Source organism: Neodiprion virginianus, chromosome 1 (genome assembly GCF_021901495.1).
Source record: "Neodiprion virginianus isolate iyNeoVirg1 chromosome 1, iyNeoVirg1.1, whole genome shotgun sequence".
In the NCBI taxonomy this organism is placed as follows: Eukaryota; Metazoa; Arthropoda; class Insecta; order Hymenoptera; family Diprionidae; genus Neodiprion; species Neodiprion virginianus.
This window is the reverse complement of record NC_060877.1, coordinates 402,932-420,355: the sequence shown is the minus strand read 5'-3', so window position 1 is coordinate 420,355 and position 17,424 is coordinate 402,932. Positions and strand designations below refer to the sequence as shown.

At 39.1% G+C, this 17,424-nt stretch overlaps 5 protein-coding genes across 8 annotated transcripts; 3 read left to right on the top strand and 2 right to left on the bottom strand.

The window, feature by feature from the left end:
* Positions 1-1,402: 1,402 nt before the first annotated feature.
* On the bottom strand, positions 1,403-5,847 carry LOC124310401 (uncharacterized). Its single transcript, XM_046774295.1, has 4 exons — positions 5,427-5,847; positions 5,081-5,268; positions 3,951-4,319; positions 1,403-3,744 (listed from the first exon to the last, which is right to left on the bottom strand). The coding sequence occupies exons 1-4, from the start codon at positions 5,746-5,748 to the stop codon at positions 3,511-3,513; spliced, it is 1,113 nt and encodes a 370-aa protein (XP_046630251.1). The 5' UTR covers positions 5,749-5,847; the 3' UTR covers positions 1,403-3,510.
* A 1,610-nt stretch (positions 5,848-7,457) lies between these two features.
* LOC124310402 (uncharacterized) lies at positions 7,458-9,154 on the top strand. The gene is made up of 5 exons (XM_046774296.1): positions 7,458-7,697; positions 7,954-8,219; positions 8,343-8,541; positions 8,682-8,780; positions 8,866-9,154. Exons 1-5 carry the CDS (start codon positions 7,631-7,633, stop codon positions 8,988-8,990), a joined length of 756 nt encoding a protein of 251 aa, XP_046630252.1. The 5' UTR covers positions 7,458-7,630; the 3' UTR covers positions 8,991-9,154.
* Positions 9,155-9,507: 353 nt separating this feature from the next.
* Positions 9,508-13,485, top strand: LOC124302678 (putative malate dehydrogenase 1B). Its single transcript, XM_046759080.1, has 12 exons — positions 9,508-9,654; positions 9,719-9,922; positions 9,993-10,303; positions 10,470-10,759; positions 10,830-11,014; positions 11,172-11,289; positions 11,373-11,546; positions 12,249-12,329; positions 12,436-12,543; positions 12,656-12,942; positions 13,016-13,217; positions 13,301-13,485. The coding sequence occupies exons 1-12, from the start codon at positions 9,508-9,510 to the stop codon at positions 13,438-13,440; spliced, it is 2,247 nt and encodes a 748-aa protein (XP_046615036.1). The 3' UTR covers positions 13,441-13,485.
* LOC124310400 (probable RNA 3'-terminal phosphate cyclase-like protein) lies at positions 12,488-17,399 on the bottom strand. 4 transcript variants are annotated; one of them, XM_046774292.1, is made up of 8 exons: positions 16,937-17,238; positions 16,599-16,838; positions 16,342-16,508; positions 16,080-16,254; positions 15,765-15,915; positions 15,602-15,706; positions 15,350-15,512; positions 12,488-12,506 (listed from the first exon to the last, which is right to left on the bottom strand). In XM_046774292.1, the coding sequence occupies exons 1-7, from the start codon at positions 17,076-17,078 to the stop codon at positions 15,359-15,361; spliced, it is 1,134 nt and encodes a 377-aa protein (XP_046630248.1). In that variant the 5' UTR covers positions 17,079-17,238; the 3' UTR covers positions 12,488-12,506; positions 15,350-15,358. The 4 variants fall into 4 exon arrangements, with proteins under 4 accessions (XP_046630248.1, XP_046630249.1, XP_046630250.1 ...); XM_046774293.1 differs by lacking the exon at positions 12,488-12,506 and adding an exon at positions 14,294-14,690; XM_046774294.1 differs by lacking the exons at positions 12,488-12,506; positions 16,937-17,238 and adding an exon at positions 17,260-17,399 and having other exon boundaries at positions 15,303-15,512.
* Positions 13,558-15,366, top strand: LOC124310399 (tRNA-specific adenosine deaminase 1). The gene is made up of 3 exons (XM_046774290.1): positions 13,558-14,249; positions 14,369-14,617; positions 14,930-15,366. The coding sequence occupies exons 1-3, from the start codon at positions 13,558-13,560 to the stop codon at positions 15,216-15,218; spliced, it is 1,230 nt and encodes a 409-aa protein (XP_046630246.1). The 3' UTR covers positions 15,219-15,366.
* Positions 17,400-17,424: the final 25 nt, after the last annotated feature.

Here is a 17,424-nt window from a genome sequence, read left to right as displayed (position 1 = left end):
ATTTACGACTATCTGATGAATCCATCTAGCTCGTTTAATGCTCAAGCGGAATTAATCACCAGACATTATCACATATCTATTGTACATCATTTGTGTACAAAAATTTACATTTCAAAGAAATAAACAACCGAATATCAATAAACAACAGTCTGCTGACGACGGTGTTCAAAAATGAAGCAAAATTTCGTAATATTCTACAGACAAAAACGATAAAAATTTGACGAATACGAGGTAAGGCGATGAGTAGCACTCACTTCATTGCTTATGAGAAATATATAATAAACGGAAATAATTCAAGAAAACCCGCTCCGCAAATCAAACGACAAAGTAACCAGCGTAGGATTTGCTATAGCCCACGGTCACCGAATGTTCACTGATCACGATCGTTTACATACCCGTGCTTCCCAAACGCAGGGATGTGATATGAATGTAGGTAAATCGTACGTATGCACATACAAGGCCCGAGAGTTTGAAATTCATAACCAGATTCACCCTCAATATGGATTCAATTCGGAGCAGGAAATATAATCATTTTACCAGTGCCAGCCCACGCGGATCGTATCTTAATTTTATAGACATTCAACGTAGGGAAAATCATCGAGCCGGGAATGGCTAGAACGTAACTGTAGAGAAGCGCGTCACCTAATGAAATATTTTGTTTCTCTTTATTCCTTTATTTAAATAACTCGGAAACTACTGGGCCGATCGTATCGAAAATTTAATCAGTTCTTATGCAAGCCGAAAAGAGACGCGTCGATTGAAACCAAAATCATCAGATCCGTTGATCCATTTTCGACACATTTGCATTTATCTTTTAATTTTGTTATTCAACTAAGTCAAATACCCAGGAACAGATCGGATCCGAAATCTGTACATTTCTATGTCAAGCAAAGCCCCATCGATTAAAGTGAAGACCATCCATCCATTCGTTCTCGAGATATCGTCGAACACAAAGTTTGCCACACCGCATACACCAAAACGTCCATCTGAAAATCGTAGCAGATGCTCTGACGGTAACTCAACATCGCACTTTCAGCGTGGTTATCGTAACTCTCGTTATTCTCTTTCTTTGTGACAAAAGAGGATCGAGTAGTTCAAAAGATGATGCGACGTTATAATTAACCGAATAGTCTGGCTGATCTCACGCGGATCGCGCTACTGCAACCGTTTGTCTGACGCACCCCAGACCCACTGCTACCAGTAGACGGCTGACGCGGTCACGGTTCGTACTACTCATGCCGGCGATTCGGACGTTACTACTTGCTAATTATTTACGGCCGACCGGACCACCGCACCGTAAGATTAGCCTGTATGTGGAAAAATCATAAAGTAGCTATCACACTTGAATACAACAATGCGGTAAACGTCAAAGAGAAGTATTTTCCTTTTTTATCCAACGGTCAATGATTTTGATACGAATACATAAAGATATATGTTGGTACAGAGTTTCGTACTGCTTATATCTACACAATTTTAAGCTCGTGTTAATTTGCTAGCTATAACGAGGGAACTCTGGAGCGTTGAACGGGCAAGAAGAAAAATGAAATTGATCGAGTTATATAAGGTGTATTATGCCTGGTTAACCGAATCGTTGACTGTTACACCATCTGATATCATACTGATCCTTCACTTCAACAAGTTTTCGATGTACATGAATATTCGACCAGGTTTTGAAATGAATTTCTCAGCGGTATGTTTGTCAAATCGTATTGTACATAGTATAGTAAGGTGTTAAGTAAAGTCCAACGAGTGAGCAAGACCACAGCTTCTAATTGTTCGCAAATTGTTCCCGAGGAGTGTCGGCTCAAAGCTCAGCGCCGTGAATTTTTCAACAACAATTAGGAATCCATATTGCATTAGTGAAAATTAATTGTTAAACCGCGAATGGTCAAAACTGAACGAGACTTTAAAAGATCCGATACGGAGAATGGATGAATAGGTTTATAACTGCTGAGCTGTATATTATCGCATCATTGTTATTGCAATCCGGCAAATAAGCATGAATAATACCACTGTAAAGCTTATTACTAAATAAATACGTGTAATAAATTACTTCACTCGCCTCTTGATCTTTCCATGTCCTGTTTTATATGCACGTATCTCTTATCTCATACCTTCCAATTCTTTATTGCGCTACAGGTGCTATGTACGAGTTTAGCATTTTCTAAAGAAAAGATCTTTTAAAATTTAAGTTAGATCGAGACGATAAATTCTACACCGATACCCATTCTGCTCTTTAGTCGCATCCCGAATTATGAATTTAAAAATACAGTGCGTTTTCCCTCTAAGGGTTTCAGTGAAATCAACTATAGTATTGTGTAGATATATCGTTATTCTTGAAGGTGAAAACTTTTCCCTTCAAGCACAAACAGCACAAACCTGATAGGTACAAAATTACTGGTGTCGACTTAAGGTTATCGCACTGACAAATTGCGCGTTAAGCCAGTAAAAAAATTATTACTGCGGAATAAACGACTCTTGAATTCGACTTCAAAGCTACAGATACGAAAGGGAGTTTCTTCGCGCTTGTCACTCTCGTTCGAGGAAACCGCGTACAGATCCATCGCGGATCGTTACCGATTTCCGTTTGGTTCATGACTTCAATTTACCCCCCTTGTTTGCGAAATATATTCGACCTCTTTTTCGCCAGATATTACGTAGAGCTGAAATACCAAGTCTGCAAGGATGAAATCAATGTGAAAACAAAGCGTTACGAGGTAATCATGTGTATTGTATAGAAAAGTGGTAAGTTATAGAATGCAATATTTCCTCGCGATAAATTAAATCCATTAAATGAAATCAAACATGGGCCACATAGAAAACAATCTGATTTAACTCTTTTTGCAAACAATTTATGAGTTTTCTTAATATTTATTCATTCATCAACTTGTCTTCATGGACCTGTAAAAGTACCCATACATTATTTTTTAAAATTAATCGACGTTTCAGGATGATATTAGTATAGTATCAGCATTTCCTCACAATCTCGCTCGTTACTGCAAGCCTCTGTTCGCGCTCAAAGGAAGGCACGGCCAGAATCATCTCTTGCTAACTATAAACGTCTGGCAATATCCGTGAAGCAATGACAATTTTCATAAAGGCACTTTATTCGTTACAGGCTGCAGACACGTCTGTCGCATAGCCGTAAAATAAGAGTTATGCATAGTAAAGTTCAACAAATATCCAATACGATACGAAATCAAGGTTCTTGCTATCGATCGTCGAAAACTTTTACTGTAATTAAAGTGATTCAGAACAATTTGACATATGGATGGCTAACTCACGAATTCCACACGCCAGGAAGTAGAACCTATACTGAGATAACGAGTAGCGTAACGAGAAAATATCGTCAACTTTGAACAATGATCAACATTAATTTTCCCATGGTCAATAAATGCAAGCTAATCTTCGGAAGAAATCTACATATCAGAATCTACCTGTATAATCTCGTTTTGAGTATTTTGTAAAGCGATGAAAAATTGTGACTATATATCGACGAGAGACTTCGTTCTATACAATCACGCTCCGTCGATTTGTCTTGCAGTGAGGACTGTAAACTTCCATTTTGTCCACGGGGGTGTTCATGGCCGAGTAATCGATTGGAAAGGAGATCGATTCGGCACGTAGAACGCAGCTCTCCGTCATGCCCAGGAGATGCTCTCCGGGGCCGAAGGGCCCCCGGCCGAATAGAAAGTTGGCGAAAACCAGCTGGTACTGCGTCCAGCCCAGCGGATGGTCTCCATTCTAAGCAATCATGAACATTATCTCACGGGAGGTTTGAATACCTTGTGAAGTTGCAGAGCGTAGCTTTAACTCGTCAAGCATTGATATAATTAAATATAGTCCTTGCGCAAATACAAGATGTGGAATATTTTAACAGGCCCTAAACCGAGTATCTACGAGTCAGGTATAACTTACGACGGGCCTCGTATTTGGTGAATACGACTTACCGAGGTCATCGAACTGTAGGCGACATCGATGCAAGACTTAATCCGATCGGAATCGAACCCGACGACGAAGCTGTAGAATGCGGCAATTTCATCCTTGGTGATTCTCCCCGTTGCCGAAGTGTTTATGGCTAGGAAGAAGACGCGCGGCAAGGCCTTAACCCACAGAGGGAGATCGCTGAAACTCCTCCCTCCTGGAGGGGCGACTTTCTGAGCCCACCAATTCAACCAGTCCTCAAGGTCCACCTGCTTATCATCCTCACTCGCTGCGAGGTCTCGGCTTATTATAGACTCTATCAGCCCCTGCTCGATCTCCATCAGCCGTAGATATTCAGGACTATTTTTGGACCAGTCCGCAAACCTCCTCAGCCGCTTTACATTAAGATACAATAAGGAAGGAGCCCTTTAAAAGGCGGGAAAGCGTTTTCTCTTCAAGACATTTTTCCTCCGTTTTTAAATTAGTTTCAATAATTTCCTAAAGCCCTCGTCGACAGGGAATAAGTCCAGTTCGAAATCTCCTTATACAGAAACCATCTTATTAATACCAAGACGCTAACGTTCATCGTAGAATAATACTGCAGGATGGGAAAAGTAAATTCTTGAATGTCAAACGGTGTTCTGTAAAATAACTAACTGTGTTTCATGGAAGAGTAATCACGCAGAATACGAGGTGGGTATTGATGAACAGCACAAGCCTCCTGAGACACAAATAACACGTGATTGCTAATGGAAAATAAACAGGTGAATCCAAGAGGATAGTGATAGAACAGTAAGTATGCAATTAATACCGTCACTTGGGCCGGATGACACGCGTTCTGAAACTCAAAATTAATCGATAGGTATCCATATATTTTACACGCATATAAGTATAAGGAACTTTGTAACTATATCAATAAAAATTCGAGGTAAAATCCTCGCGTAATCAACGAAATATGGTCTCGCTTGTTGACACAGGTCAGTGCGTGCGGAAAGTACCTGATTGAATATACAGTAATTACATTGATACAGCGAAATTAAAGTCTATACCAAGTTCGCGGAAGGTGGAGCGCGTGTGTTATGTAAAAACTAATCCACCTGGCACTTATCGATCCCTCGATGATTTCTACGAACCGAAATACGCCGTGGACTCATACCTCGGACAGAAGTTCGAAGTCCCTCTTCGAGACGCTTCCGGTCCTCCTATGGTCCAGAAGATATGTAAAAAAATGGGCAAGCTTGTCACGCTGAACCGGTGCTAACCTCTGAATCGCGCCAACATCTTTCGTCGGCATCTCATTCGTTGCCAAGCTCTCGTCACTTGGAAACCTGCTCACCCAGGTCGCTGCGAGTTATAAATTCCTGTTTCCGATTACTTTTACATCGTTGATTTCAGAGGATTGTCTCGCCGTAATGTTGTGTTGGCAAATATACGTAGCATCGATCTATCTGTCCATCAATCTATCTCGAGTGGGAAATAGCAAATGCACGAAGTCGACTTACTCCACACGTGAACACTCCATCCGGGATGGTCGATTTCCTTGGCAGGGGGCTCGTTGACACCATCTTCCTGGCCTGGTATCGTTCGCCACCTCTTCAACAGCTCCTTTGTTCTGTCTTTGGTTCGATCACAGGCCTGCCTCCAATTCGTAATGAACTTTCTGGGTACCCGGGACGGACTATGCTTCTCATCGGCCTGCGAGCCCGAGAGTTCGACACTCCCTCCAGAATTTCTCTTAAGGTTCTGGTAAGTGGCGTTGCCCCGAAGAACGGGAGCCGAGGAAATGGAGGAGGCCTCTCGAATACTGTCCGAACGACTCTCCATCGCTAACTATGCCCGGTCGCTCACCGAGGAAAGGCTTGGCCTTCTCCCCGAAATAATCGATTCACCTGCAGGTAGACCTCGTTGGACTGAGAAACTCTAGGTCGCTCAATACTGTACTATGTACATCGTGTCACGTAGCAACGTCTTTTCTATACTTCAAAGTTTCAAACTTATTTCCAGATCTTAACCGTTCTCGTTCCATATGAAAATAGTGCTTCTGCTTGATGGCCAGTTGTTTTATAGCACTACCGTATAAATGTTTCCGCTTTAGATACTCCAAACGACAAACTCATTGCAAACAAAATTTCACGATGAAACAAAATGCTATTTTTGACCCATCGTGACGACTTTTCCCCATGGATAACCACAAGGTCACAAAAGAACAATCAAAAACGGCAAGCTTCTATCGACTGCAGTAAACGGCCCAGACATTGAATTAATGTACCTCTTCCCCTCAAATCAGTCGAAATGTTTTTTATTTACTACTTATTTTTTAGTTGCCAGAACGAGAGACGCGGAGAGAGGAGGTGGTTGGGGCAAAGAACAGGGTTACGCATTTGAAGTTGAAGATTGCATGCCTGGAGGCGAAAACTGACTGGCACAAAAATTTGAACGAAAATTTCGATGCGACCAAAGCCACAGAAAGTCAAAAAACAGCAGAGGCAAATCCACTCGTGATACAATACTAGCTTGATTACTATTGCAGGAAAGCCGTTGACGCGGTATGTTTCTCATTTTTTCTTTTTTCTAAGAAAAAGTCCGGATAAATAATACATTATATAAGAAGGGAATTAAGTCGAAGATTATTCCCGCGGGTGGGTTTACTGCCCGAGTGAGCGAGGAGGAAACGTATTTAAAATTTCGTGGTATCAAGATTCTACACGCTGTAAAACGTGTGAGGCCAGCTTACGATCGAACTATCGCTCTGTCAGAAAAATGGAGGGTAAAAATAGGCTCGCTATCCCGTATAGCAAAATCACCTTCGATACATCGCATGCGAGACTTACAGATCACTCGATGTTTCCAAAATGTTGAACCCGTCAAATCAGCTTTCTTTGTCGACCCCAAGACGTTACAGGCTTCGTCGGCGATGGTCTTCGCCGATGTAAAGTCGAAAATTTTCAGCTCTTGAACTCACACATGTGATCTGTTAAGAATTAGAAAAAACAGTTATGCAGTATCCTAATGGTTTGTATTTGTTGTTTATACGGCGAAATTTGCACGCAGGTCGTAATAGGGACGACTTGACACGCAATCTGTGAAAAACAATGGTCAAGACCTTTGTGAAAACACAATTGAACATTGAATAGGCTATCGTGGACTGTAAATTATGTAACATACGTGCGTATTTCACTTTTTCCTCCTGAAATAATCGCTACGAAACGAAAACTAAACATTCGAATCTCAATAGTACATCCAGCGCGTCATGTAACGGTCAAACAGCGATCGTCAATTGTTTACCATTGAAAAAACCCAATCGCATGCATAGCACGTGAAAACGAACCTTTGGGTACCTGTGAACTGTTCGTTTGACGATGCCTCACCAGTACTAGCAGCAGGGATCGTCTTAATTACGAAAAATCATTAAACTGAGCACAAATTTGCATAAATTCTCACTAATTCGGGACGCATGATGCGACCCAAGTACGTTTAAACTCTTCGACGTCCCAGAATTCCGTGAGTACCCTGAAGGTAGCGCTGCAGCAGCGACGCTTGTGCGGCAAAGGATTTTGGAATGCCCTCAGATTTCAAACGATTTCAAACATAACCCGTACTCCATAGACAACTAACACAATCTGTAAACGTTGAAACGAGTACGCAAAGAATATCTGGAATCTAACGTAGATTCGTAACTGAAAAATAACTGAGGCACCCAAAGAAAATGGCAGGTATATTTGACTTGTTTGGAAAGACCGACGATCCTATTCAGCGTGCTCCAATCATGCCAGGTGAGCAGAAATAATTGATCAGGTTATGTGTTTTTACCTTTGCGCGGTCTGCAGTCACTCGATTTTAAAATGAAAGCTCAACATTTATAAATTCTGCATGCAAGAGTCGTTAATTATGCAATATGGAAATGAAAAAGGCATCTGACCTCGCTGCCACGGTAAACAGGCACCAGATAAACGAATTGAATGATATTTCGGGAATGTAATATCGGTCGATTCACGTGATTTAATTTCATCGTTGAATTTATGTGAATAGAGCACGGGAGAGCATCCAAGCAACGTAATCATCTGGAAGGTCCGGTTGCCACGCCTGTAAAATTGTTCGGAACCAACAACGGATGTAAACCCAAAGGATTATCGATGCGCTCCTACTCTGACCTCAACATTAATACTGCAAGTTCGAAGCCGTCAATGAGTTTGAAAAATAAAAAACAAACGGAAACCTTGAAGCCGTCGGTAACTCAGATGGACTTGGATGGGAAACCTGTATCCCCTAGATCCAAAAGCCAGCAATTCCTGAAGGTGATGATTATTGATTGGTTGTAATGGAAAAACTAAAAAATTACCTTATTAACAGTTTCAAGTTATGATCTGTTCGAAATGTAATGAGTTATCAAAAATGGGAATTTTTGTCTATTCATTCAGGTTAAGGATCTGAAGCCGCTATCAACGAAGACCTCTTCCCCAAAATCCAAATTTCTCGAAGTCAACTCTGTTGTCAAACTACATAAAAACGATGTCTTTAAAAAACCATTGACACCTACTGTTATCAAAAATACGAGATCATCCTCACAACCAGAGCCAGAAAAACTGGCTTTCTATTACGACGAAGAAGAGAACTATAGTGAGTTAGGATGAAAAGTGATTTGGTGTCTTTTAGAATGGATGAGAATGTGTCTTCTTGACAATATGAAATAAAATATTCAAGCTCTCCAATTGGTTAGATCCATTTTACAATAAACCAAAAATCTTTTTACATCGCAGTGAACACCGATGATCAACCTACTGCTCCTGATTTTGAAGAATTAGTAGCTAACTTTACTCGGTCAATTCAGACTTACGACGATGAAGGTTTTGAATCTGGTAAGACAGTATTCCATGCAAAAGTTAAAACTCATTGTTAGCCACGTCATTTGATAAATGAAATTAACAATAACTTTTTTTTCAGATCCTGAAATGTTACCTTTCCCTGTATTACCTGAGCTCAAGCTACGTGCATGTTTAAAGTCCGAACAGGAACTTGACGAAGACTCGCTAAGTCTTCCAGATATTTCAGACAATGACGAATTTTAATGAGAGCTGAAAATATTTCGATACCTGGACATTATCGACAAGTTATTGTTCACTATGAGAATCGAAGGCAACTAAATACTTGTATTCGCTGCAAACCAGATTTTTCATTGATTTATCTGGGTAAAAATAAAATGAAGGATTGGTCGTACCAGTCTGATCAATTATTTGTGGATTATCGCTTTAATTTTCAGTTTTTTCATGCCAAAGACATTTTTTAGCCACTACTAGTTTCCCAGCTCTTGAATTTCTAATTGATTTAATAATAATTATCATTATTTATAATAAAACTGTATCTTTATCTATGTAAATTTTTTGTATTTTTAAAAATAAACCTATGTCATCATTTTGATAACTCGGAGCTTGTAAGCAATTTGCTTGATACTTTAGTTACCTATGTGTGTCTATGGTTACCAACATCAAACTACAAACATTTGCCATACTTGCATGCACGGATTAAATATAAAGGTGATACCTATTGAACACCACAAATAACTCAAACCGATAAATCTAACCAAAGATGACAGACAACCAGCCATTAATCCTGGTAGCTGGCGTCATGGAGGACCAGGTGTTCTCCCATGTGTGCTATGTTGCTAGTCATTTATCCCAAACACTACCGAATTTTAGATTTGAAAGGATTTGTAAGCAATGCGAAGAATGGGAAGTACGAATTCAAACCCAATGGCATTCTTTGTACAAAATCAATGGACAAATCTGTTTGCATGTAGCCGTGGTTGGAGAAAATTTGCAAAACACGGGGCTGGTCACACGAAAATTCACCTCTTGTATGGCGTAAATTCGGAAAATCTGCAGACAACTACGCCTATATAGGTGACGCAACTCAATTCTGGGAATTTATTCGTGAATACTACGGTATTGAGTCCCAGCTTAGTAAGGATGAACTGAACACGTTTGGGCAAGATTGCAGTCAGGTACATCTATTTCAGGATAAAGTATTTAGCTTTCGTTGGGAATGATGAATGACATTCGTATGTTGTCTAGGAAGCAGAAATAAGGGCACGTAAGAATACGTTGATTGCAGGAAATTCAAAACTACGTGTTTCAATATTTGGATCAGACCGACAACTGTGTGAAAACCTGGCAATTGACTTATGTGCAATTGAAATATTGCATCTTGCGAAGGAGATAGTTGTCAAACTGTACAATCCCCCTGTGCCTAGTACAAGACTGAAAGATGAAATCAGAGAAATCGAAACACCCTGCAAAAGCTCACCTGCTATCAAAAGTGTGCAATCATTGAGTATTGCTTTGGCTGACTGCGACATACTTATTATATTAAATGAAATACCAATGTGAGTTTATAAAATAAGTTATGATTTATAATCAAGTGTGAGGCTACATGTAAATTGAATAATTATTGTAAAAGTCAATATGCATCGATTATAATATTAAAAGTAACTAGTAAGATAATTTGTATTTCTGCCACTGTTGTGCCATAAAACTTATATAGTTTTTCAGGGAAAGTGGAGAAGCAATAGATCATTGGTTAAATCGTAATGGATCATCCATGCTTGACTTAGCAAGGCAAATAAATGATTTTGCCCCAGATTGCATGAAAGTGGTATTTTGTTCAGCTGGACCGAATTGTCTCAATGCCGGATTACTTGCCTCTACAGTTACAAACTTGGATGCAAATAATATTGTCGTTGTGAGTAGTCACCTGGGATTTGAAATTTTGTGTGAAACGGCGAATTTGGTTGATGTAGCATTAGAAGAAATGGGATGCCCTCCAGTTTGGGGTTTTATAGGCAAGTCACCGTTGCAGACAAATATTCATTTACGAGTGCAGTTAAACATTACTTATAGAAAATTTTGCAGGCATAAACCATTTTGTCGACATGCACAATACTATTCAGAGACACGAAATTTATAGACCCAATAACCGAGCATTAAAATCTCGTAACGGTACAACCTTGCCACTGGGTGCGAGGCACCAAGAGTTAAGATCAATATTCTACATGGTACATGACAAGGACCCTGATGTCACTCTACTTGAGCATAAAGTAATACATTCGAAGTAATCTATGCCTAAATAGATGTATATTTACATAAAATTCATTTAAAATAACAAACGGAAACTGATTCTGAAATTACATTATCAAAAAATATGTATTTTGAGGTCTAAATCAAATATTCATGAGCTGCTCTGAAATTCATCAGGTTTCGCTGGCAGGTGACTCTCAAAAATGCATAGCGATCTGTGATCTTCTCAGACTTTGGTACAACAAAAACAACAATGTGGAGGATGAAATTATTTCTTTAGGAATATGCTCGGACGGTTAGTACAAAGGAAAAGATTGTTGCACTCCTATTGAATATCGCCATTGGCCATGCCCACCTGTTGATTAACTATGCCCATAGGAACATTTGGCATTCCAAAGGGAATATTTTTCTCGCAACCTGTGTATTTGCAACAATTGGAGGACGACAGTCGTCGCTGGCTACCGTGCGCTGAATTTCCACAACCAGGTCATCAAAACTGGATTTTGAACGACATGATTGAAACTGCTCAAATTTTGGCAGAGAAAATAATGTGTACGAAGGTTCCATTGGCATTACCTCCGACAAGTAGTGATTAAAAAATCTCGTTCACGAATTGTCTATGATAAATAAAGCAATTTACCCAACTACCAGCCGTGGGAGGTTTACGTTGTGTATAAAAATGTATACTCCAAATCTCAAGTGTAAAATAAATCGACGATATGATATTTGATTGCTAGCAGCGATTACATACATAGGTATATCCAAGGTCGAAGCCCCCGCGTACTAAAAGATCATTGATTCTGCTTTCTAACCTATAAATCCTCATGTTGCTTAGTGTCAGCAGAGTATTTGGAAATAGTTTATTCGTAATTGTCCAACCCCAGACGATTAATTCGAGTTGATCTCTTGAAGGTGAAAATTATAATTAAGTCCTTCGTATCCTCGAGTATATTCAGTTTATTTAACTACAAAATGTTGAAAGCAAAAGAATATGTGAAGCTGTCAAGTGGCTACCACATGCCTCTTCTTGGACGTAAGAACAAACCAAGACTAAAAATAATGCAAATAAAAAATATCCATTGCTTGTACAACATCAATCACGGTCTGGTGATCTGTTAGTGAGGATTATCGTTCAATGTGCAGTTTCATAATTACCCTACTTTGATATGTTATAAAAACCATTCTCGGAAACCTGCAACAGACATATTTTTGCAAATCACTTCTCGCCAAATAGTTACTTGGGTTATATTTCAGTTGGAACCTACACAATAAGAGGCAGAGACCTTATCCTGGATGTTGTGGATGAAAGCCTCAAAGTAGGATTTCGATCAATCGGTGAGTAAGACTGTCATGGCTATATTTGTATGGTTTATTATCTATATCATTTATTCTCACTGCTCCATTATATTTCTGAACAGTTATATCTTTCAATTCCACTCAGATACCGCTGCAAGATATGGAAATGAAGGTGATATAGGCGAAGCCCTAAGAATATCTCTGCCTAAATATAATCTGAAAAGAGAAGATATCTTTGTCACTACGAAACTCGGCAAGTGAACTCATATGGATCTTCGATTCAATATACTACGTGATTTCGAGAGAATTCGACAGTTGCTTTGTACTTGAATGTCAAACTTACCAACATGATTTCTCGATTGCAGCCCCGATCGATACTGGTTGTCCAGAAAAAGTTTACAATGCTGTAAAGAATTCTCTCTCAAAATTGGGACTTACCTACTTGGATCTGTACTTGATTCATTGGCCCGGCGCTGGGGCCATCCCAGAGAATTCCACAGAGAATATTAAATTGAGAGACACAACATGGAAAGTGTTGGCAGATTTTCAAAAGCAAGGCGTACTCAGATCAATTGGTGTATCCAATTACCTTGTTAAACATCTCAAAGAATTGTTAGCGAATGATTATGGTGTGAGACCTGCTGTTAATCAAGTAGGTTGAGTTTTGAACGTTGCAGTTTTAATGTGAATTTGTCCACCGGATAACCGTTGTGCTGAATTCACAGGTTGAATGTCATCCCCATTATCGTCAGGATGAACTAAGAACTTATTGTAACAAAGAAGGAATTCACGTTCAAGCTTATTCCTCTTTGGGCACAAGTAAATCTAACGAACTACTCCAAGATCCAACAGTCAACAGTATTGCCACAGAATACAAGGTATCTCCAGCTAGGGTACTATTAAGATGGGCACTGCAACAGGGTATTGGTATGTTGTCTGAACGTTTCATTCGTCTGAAAGGCTTTGACTGTAATAACGTCGCCAATTGTCCATTATTTTCATTTCCATAGGAATCATACCAAAAGCTGCAAAAATGGAGCACATCAGAGATAACATCGATCTAAACTTTGTCATAAACGATCAGCACATGAAAACCTTGTCCAGCTTACCTCAAAAAAAGTATACATGGGATCCAACCAACGTCTGTTGAGTGGCAAACATGTACTCGGTATAAATGCAGAATACTTGCAATGTTTACGTATTTTTATATCATTCATACACCTAATTAAAACCTAACTGACAACTGGAGCGTAAGTTGTTGTTAATTATGAACAACCTGGCGGATAGAATTGCCCAGCTCTGCTATGAAAAATATAATAGTTTTGGAAAAACAGGAAAACCACAAGATACAGAGTGGACAGTTCTAGCTGGAATTGTTTTGAAAGATGCACAAGAATCTTTGTCAGTTGTATCGCTGGCTACTGGCACAAAGTGTTTAAGCGGTACTGAGTTATTAGATACAAAGCAATGGGAAATCGGAAGTAGGTTGAGCGATTCACATGCTGAGGTCCTAGCCCGGCGAGCGTTTCTACGCTACTTATACCATCAATTAAATTTGAGGTTGAATGACAATAATAGCGATATTTTCGAATTGGATGCAAATAAAACAATCTGTCTACGGAATAATATTTCACTTCACTATTATTGTAGTCAAACTCCTTGTGGGGATTGTTCGATATTTCCTAAGATAGTTGAGAATTGTGTGTTCGGCGTCAACGCTTCTGCACGAAAAAGAAAGCTTCATGCAAACGACGATATGGAAGTAAAAAGAGCCGTTCTTCAGGAAGATTATCAGTGTGACGAGTACGACGTGCATCGAACAGGTGCAAAATGTGTCGAAATCGACAAACAAGATTCTCGCCTGCCGGGTATTCATTATCACCTTCTTGGACCCATAAGAACAAAACCAGGACGGGGTGATCGAACGCTGAGTTTATCCTGTTCCGACAAAATTGCTAAGTAAGAACATTGGGACCAATAAATTGAATTCAAACCTGGTATTATACCATTAAAAAAACCGTAGCTGCATCTCTTTTATTTTCATTATACGTATTGTAATTGTATAATATTTGTTATAGATGGAATATTATTGGTATACAAGGGGCTCTTTTATCCAGACTAATCCCACCTGTAATAATCGACAGTTTTTGTATTGGAGGGCAATCTCCATTTTCTCTAGAAGCTATGCAACGTGGTATATGTGAAAGGTTTGCCACTGGAAGATGTCCAGTTTTCATGCAATCGGAACAAAGTTTCGTCCACAGAAAAGGAGATAACAGGGCTCGGCCTTGCCCCTCTAGCATAATATGGTGTGCAGTACCCGAAAGGTGAATACCCTTGCCTTATCTGAACATTGAGTTTTATAGTGGTCTGATTCTAAGACAACTACTGGAAATACACCTGTAGTAGATGAGTAAAGGTTTCTTAAAAATCACTATTTCACAACTGTATCGTTATTTTGAAGAGATTTTAACCGAAGAATGAGTATAATTCACCTTTCATTGCATTTCGAATAATACTAGAGTTGTGAAATAGCCATTCATTCTGGTAATGCGTAATTATATTAACATGAACTTCAATCTCGTTAAAATGGTGCATAGATGATTCATGTGAAAGTAATCATTTTTCAATATAAACAGACAATTGGAGATATCTGTGGATGGTCGAAAGCAAGGCGCAACGAAGAAGAAAAAAAGAGGAAATTACTTATTAATCAGCAAGCAAGAACTTTTCAGAACATTCCTCGTAACTGTTGACAAATTCAATAGAACAACAGCCAGTGAACAAAATCACCCGAAGAAAATCACATACTATCATGCAAAGCAAAGCTCTGCAACTTATCAACAATCTTGGCAATTGTTAAAGTTAAAAAGTTTTCGGGCATGGCCTGCGAAGCCATTGTACCTTCAAGACTTTGTATTAGTATAATCTGGTGTAGCATTTTGACAATTTTACAGGTTTCAGATTGTAGTAAATCAGTCTGACAGATTCGGGTGTAAAAGTATCAAGACCTCTGTTTAAATGTTTGGGCTTTATTTTAGTAAATAAAAATTACTCACACTTAAGAGCTACATGACACGGCGATTGATATTCGAATATCCTATTCCAACGCAAGTTAATAATACCAGACTTCGTTCCTCGATGATAGTTTCATCACTGCTCAACATGTCTATCTTAAAAACAACACCGAAAAAGTCTCTCAAATCCCGTAGAAATTGTATTCTGAAAATCAATAAGATATAGTCTAATGATAATCAAGCCTTTGATAATAACAATAAAGTGTTTTTTTGTACAAAATGACATTCACTTACGCGGCTTGCGTCAATGGGCCTACGGTCATCTTTGAAATGTCTTTCTTACCAAGTGCCATAAACAGTGTTGCCATGCTTTGAAAGGCAGAATCTACACATCCACTTCTGTAAAGTAATTGTTTCTATAAAGGTGTTGATTAAATAATAACACATTTAAACTTACCTGTATATTTCATCCAAAAGATATAAGGCTGCCTTTTTACCAAGATCTTCAGGAACGCATGGTAGAGATCCGGTCTCTGTCAAGGATGAAAATGCTTCACCACTTAAAGATACTCCTGTTGTCGTTTCAGCCACTAAAGTAATTCCAAAACCTAGGGATGAAAAATATTTATCTGGATATAACACGAATTTCAACCTCAACTGATAGAGTATGTTCAAACTACATACTTTCATTGTGAATTAACTTACTGACAAAGAAAGTTGTTAACATCGATCTGTTAACTAGAAAAATTATTTTTCGTAATAATAATTTTACCTGGAGATTTACCGCTTGATGAACCTCGGCTCTGATCTGTGTGAATATAAATGTCTGGAAGAAATTTTAACAGGCATCCTTTAGCAGATTCCACCATGCGATTGGCTATTGCCGGGGATACACGTATCGAACACGCTACACCTCGCACTCGTTTGACCATTCCACAATTCTGGCACTATGGCAATAAGTTTAAGGTTAGGCTCTGTGTACCGCTGGATGATTTCAAATTTATGACAGTTGTTTAAAAAAATTGTTAACCAACCTGTATCGACTTGAGGTGACGATTCACCGGACATTTAAACCATACTTCGCCACCGCCTAATGGAGCAACACCTCTCTTAGAAATATTCAATTCCACGTCATCATCCCCCACAATGAATTGCTTAATGACAGGAATTCCGCTGGCTTTCAGTCTATCGATAGAGGGGTCTGAAGTAATCGGAAACCAATTACTTTGATAGAACGTTTGATTTTTAATATGCACATTACCGAAATGAATAAATTTTCAAAAATTCTTACCAAGAGTATTGTTGGTTATTCCTTTGATTTTGAGTCTGATCATTTTCTTACAAAAAGGGGCTAACATCATGACAGCTTCTAAATAGTAACTGATACCTCGTTCAAGACTACATTCGTGTTCCAGATCTCCTCCGACCAGTAAACCAGGAATATAAGAAATAATAGTGCCAGTCTCATTCAACTCTATTCTGGTCCCATTTGTGATTTTGTCCATGAGTCGAACGAAGTTGATTTCATATTCTGTAATAAAAACCAAAAACATAAATGTCCAACTCCATGATGAAAACTAAGGAACTGAATTGGTCAACAATCGGATCCGTCCAGTTCGAAGTTCTAACCTCTAAGGCCGGGATTGTCATCGTTGGTTCGTATACCCGTGATTCTTACGGGTTTCCCGGATAATGTTGCCAGTAGTAAACGATACCTAAAGTAATTGCATCCTTCGTACGTGAGTACGTTGTTTATAAGTTTTCCTGGCATTCTTACTCAATTATATTACTGTGATCAAGTTTCAAACAATAATCACCGTAAAGCACGTGGTGTTTATTGCGATTCCCTATACTTTTTTTCTCTTATTTATTTTATCTTCTTTTTTTCTCGTCCAGAGAACCACTGACTGGCACTGACCAGTGGCACTGACTGATACTTGACTGATACCTACTCATTGTCAGTGAGAGAAGACCTCGTTGACCTGCGTTCCTCAAATTGAGTCAAAACAACAATCTTTGACGTCTTTCCAATATTTAGGAACGCAAACTTTCGCCAACGGCCTGGCCAATCAAAGAAGACCCTGTGTTCGTGGAAAACGAAATAGAAAAAACGTAGA